This window comes from Salvia hispanica, chromosome 3 (genome assembly GCF_023119035.1).
Source record: "Salvia hispanica cultivar TCC Black 2014 chromosome 3, UniMelb_Shisp_WGS_1.0, whole genome shotgun sequence".
Taxonomy (NCBI): Eukaryota; Viridiplantae; Streptophyta; class Magnoliopsida; order Lamiales; family Lamiaceae; genus Salvia; species Salvia hispanica.
Window position 1 is genome coordinate 20,809,594 of NC_062967.1, and position 4,745 is coordinate 20,814,338.

General features: G+C 34.9%; 1 protein-coding gene across 1 annotated transcript in view; it reads left to right on the plus strand.

Moving 5' to 3' along the window:
• Nucleotides 1–1,301, plus strand: part of LOC125209552 (G-type lectin S-receptor-like serine/threonine-protein kinase At4g27290) — a 3,348-nt gene extending 2,047 nt beyond the window's left edge. Inside the window, exons 4-7 of the mRNA XM_048109151.1 lie at nt 27–237; nt 323–560; nt 637–787; nt 875–1,301. Of these exons, the coding sequence (XP_047965108.1) occupies nt 27–237; nt 323–560; nt 637–787; nt 875–1,180 (906 nt within the window). The 3' untranslated portion in view covers nt 1,181–1,301. The remainder of the gene's footprint in view (nt 1–26; nt 238–322; nt 561–636; nt 788–874) is intronic.
• Nucleotides 1,302–4,745: the final 3,444 nt, after the last annotated feature.

The following is a 4,745-nucleotide window of genomic DNA, read 5'->3' on the forward strand; positions in this document are numbered from 1 at the left end:
CTTATTTATATGAGATGATCAAGCAGGGCCGGTTATCAACGGGCCAACACATCGCTGTCAAAAGATTGTCCAGAACTTCGGAACAGGGAGTTGAGGAGTTCAAAAATGAAGTTAAATTGATTGCTAAACTTCAACATAGGAACCTCGTCAAACTTGTGGGACGTTGCGTTGAAGGAGAAGAAATGGTGCTAATATACGAATACCTTCAGAATAAGAGCCTAGATTATTTTATTTCTGGTGCTGCCTCTTAAATCTTACAAACTATTATTTGTTCTATTCATGTTTATTGAACCAATTGCTGATATTAAAGAAGTGTGTGTAGATGAGAATCGAAGGATGCTTTTAAAATGGCCTAAACGCTTCGACATCATCATGGGGATTGCTAGGGGACTGCTTTATCTCCAGCATGATTCGAGGTTAAAGATTATCCACAGGGATTTGAAGACAGGCAATATATTACTAGATGAAAACTTAGACCCAAAAATATCCGACTTCGGGTTAGCAAGAGCATTTGAAGAGGACGAGTCAATTGCTAGAACAAAAAGAATTGTTGGGACATAGTAAGTTTTCTTTTTATCATATCAAAGATATTTTGTCATTTCCAATTGTGGCCTTATGAACAACAATTGTATGCAGTGGTTATATGGCGCCGGAATATGCGAGTGATGGGGAATTCTCTGTGAAGTCTGACATCTTCAGTTTTGGAGTGATATTGCTAGAAATAGTGAGTGGGAAGAAGAATAGAGGATATGAACATGACTACCACAATCATACCCTTCTTGGCCATGTGTGTATTAATTCTTATTGGCTACTACTCAATATTTTGATGTATTATTAGAACTACACATACTTACATTGGTGGTTGTGGTGACAGGCATGGTTGCTATGGAAAGATGAGAGAATTATGGAAGTAATGGATGAATGTTTGAAGGAAACATTTGTTGAACCGGAAGTGAAGAGATGCATACATGTGGGGTTGTTATGCGTTCAGAAATTAGCAGACGATAGACCTATCATGCCATCGGTGGTTTTAATGTTAGCAACTGATGGAGCAATCCTACCAGATCCCAAAGAGCCTGGATATTTTGTAGAAACAAGCAGCCAAACACAAGATTCTATGTCACCGAGAATCGAGTTAGAAAACGCAATGATCACCATTACTGACTTGGAGGCCAGATGAAGAACTCCTCAATTATATGAGGTGTATATATATCATGACATTTTTTTTCTCTATGTATAGTAATGATAATAAATACATTTTGTACATTAAGGGTTACGGTTACACGAATACGGATATACGAATCGAGAAGGAATAGTAATGGTTTGTATGCATATATCACACACTAGTTTGTAATTATAATTATGACCCTCTTCCTCATCACCAACTAAGATGATGCTTGTGAAGCTTCTCAATCGCATGTTTCTTCTTATCTCCATCCCTAATATTAACAGCTTGGTTTATATGCAAGTATGTACGGAAATGTGTCCAACTCGTTTTCTGGAAGCCGGATCAACTCTAGCCTTGTTTCTGCAATGAATATATAGTTACATATTAGTATAGGAAGTCGAGTGAATGAGTCGTATATGACTATTATATAATACGTACTGGTAGATTGAATTTTCTTGAGTCCACATCTGACATGAACAAAGCTACAGATTTGGGGACAAAAATAGATGGTGTTGTGGATAAGAAGAAAGGATTTGCTGCAAACTGTACAGCGACTAGATCGAGTATTGACCGGAAGAGAATATACGAGAAGGAAAGGCAAAGAATGAGAGGCAGTATGGTGTAGTCTTGATAAATGAAGAAGTTACGGTGTTGGCATGTGAAGAAAAAAAACATAATGTTTCACTATGATTCAATTGAATATCACTACTTGCTTTGTTAGTTCAGTAGTATAATGTAGATGGATTAATTATGCATGCTACTTTAACAAATATTGTCCTCCATCTATCCCACTATAAGTGAGACGTTTCTTTTCGGCCGTTGTTTTGCAAAGATGATAATAAATAATTAAAAGTGGAGGGAAAATAAAGTAAGAGAGAATATTATAGAAGAGAGTCGTATTTATATTATTCTCTTACATACTCCCTCCGTCCGGATAATTCGTCCCTGTTTTCCATTTCGATCCGTCCCACATAATTTGTCTCATTCCACTTTTACCATTTTTGGTAGTGGACCTCATATTCCACTAGTCATTCATACTCACATTTTATTATAAAAATATATAAAGGTAGGACTCACATTCCACTAACTTTTTCAACCCACTTTTCATTACAATTCTTAAAACTCGTGCCCGGTCAAAGTGACCCAAATTATCTGGGACGGAGGGAGTATTTACTTTGTCTCCACTCTACCACCAGTACACGGCTTGGCCGAATAATATAATACTCCTTCGTCCCACTTTAGGAGTCTCAGTCACTTTTCTGTACCCGTTTTATAAAAATGTTACTCCTTCCGTCCCAACTAAGTTGAGTCGTATTCCTTTTTGGATGTCTCAATTAAGTTGAGTCATTTCCTTTTTTAACTAAAAATAAAACATCAAATCAGTCTTACTTTATTCCGTCACCTACTTTACTCTTTCTTTATCTTTCTCACTTTATTGCTCTTTCCTACTTTTCAACACAATTTCTTAATCTCCGTGCCCAAGAGTTGCGACTCAACTTAATTGGGACGGAGGGAGTAATAAATAGTTAAAGTGAATAAATGGTAAAGTAAGAGAGAGAATAACGTAGAAAAGACTCTTTTCAGTATTATTCTTTAGAGAATATAATGTAGAGAATAATGAGAGTATCATTTTTATAAAACGGGTGCAGAAAAATGACTAGAGCTCCTAAAGCAATTGATCTCATCATAAATTTATAAATATTATACTAATTTCATTTATTTTAATTAATGGATAATGGTTTCAATAATTATTGAGAAAAATGGGTTACATCATTATGAATTGTATAATTGTATCAAAAATTCATTTCATAACTTACGCTTATTTTAATATAAGAACAAAATTTATAAATATTTCAAAATAAAACCAAAACTCGCCTTTTATATATGTATAGATGTGCCATAATAGATGTCACATTTGGGTTATAGCATGAGATTTTAGGAGATGTTATAAGTGTTAAATGGAGAGAGAAAATATATTTATAATAATGTGATAACTTTTTTCAAAAAAAAGTGTGACATCTTTTATAGGACAAATTTTAAAAAAAGTATGATATCTACTTTAGAATAAATGAGTACTCCCCCCGTCCCATTCAAGATGATCATCTTTCCTTTTTTGTTTGTCCCAATCAAAATGACCATTTTCCAATTTTGGAAATAATCTCCTATCTCCTCTCTCCTCAATAATAAATTCAACTATCTTTTTTTCTCTCTACTTTATTCCACCTAACAACACTTCCTAAAATTCCATGTAACTCAAGAATGTGACCATCTTGAATGGGCCGGAGGGATTATTTAATTGGAACTCGCTTCGATCAATGAGTTCCTTAACTCGATTAATTAATTAAGATGGTTATTTTGAACAATCGAGTGTAGTTATGTCTTCATACATGGCTCCACTTTCTCTTGGCCTTTTTCCGCTGCATCTTGAACACTTTAGCATCACTTGGTTACTTTGAGCTTATTCCTTTTGAATTCGGAGTCTGAGACTTGTTGTGGTTTTTCGTTGGAATTATGTTGAACCCTTGTTTTTTTATCACAGTTATAATATTTATCCTTCATTTATTTCTCTCGATTTAATCGTTGACTAAATTCCTAGTAGTTCGTTCAATACCTTGGTCAAACCTCTTTAATTGAAACCCTAGGCTTTATTCTTGGTGCTTTTAAGTCCGCTTTGGTAGCAGCCCCCGTAGTTATTGTACCCTAGAAATCCGGGCTGTTACAATACTTGTCATATATTCCCTCCTTGAAATCTTTCTCTGAGCTTTCCACCAATAGTCAGCCAGGCCCTCCAGTAAAAAAGCCACACAGTTTAGTCGTTCTTGACCAGTGCATTGTAGTAGATTGAAAATACGTTGCATATTGCTTATCCAAGTCTCGGCATTAGTCGGGTTTCCCATCCTGTCTAATACAGGTGGGTTTTGTTTGAGAAACGTTTCATCTACGCGTCGCCGTGGTGGTGGACGCATCTCCTCCCGTACCTCATACCATTCATATTCATTCATTGGGACTTGCTTGTTCCTTCTTGGTCGTCCGACTCTCCTCAGTAGCATCCTGACAACTATAGATTAACAAATTCGTTCGCACTCATTTGCTATTACCTTTTTATAGCATAAATTTCATTTCCTCTTGAGTCCTTCCTACTCCACTTTTTCCACATTCTCTTTTATTTTTCACGAATACGATAGTGAAATTGTAGTGATTTGAGGTTGAATCATATTCTTACAGAAGGGAGGCATGTATCTTAGAGCAATCTGTATTCTGTGAGAAATGCATAAATTCTCTACCCTACATGAATCATGCTCTACACATAAGGAATATAAAAATTATCAACCAAAATACTGTACTTTTAGCATTATGTTCATTGTACGAAGAATAATTAACATGTCAAAAATTATTTATACGATGGATCTGGTTAAATTCTATTTTTTATTAGTGTTAACCCACGTACGATGCACGACGGAATATTTTTTCCGTTACAGTTTTGAATTGTTAATTGATTAATTAAAATTGGAAATAATATAACTATATAAGATTTGAAAATAGTAAAATGTACTATTATAGTAAAAACAATTCAATA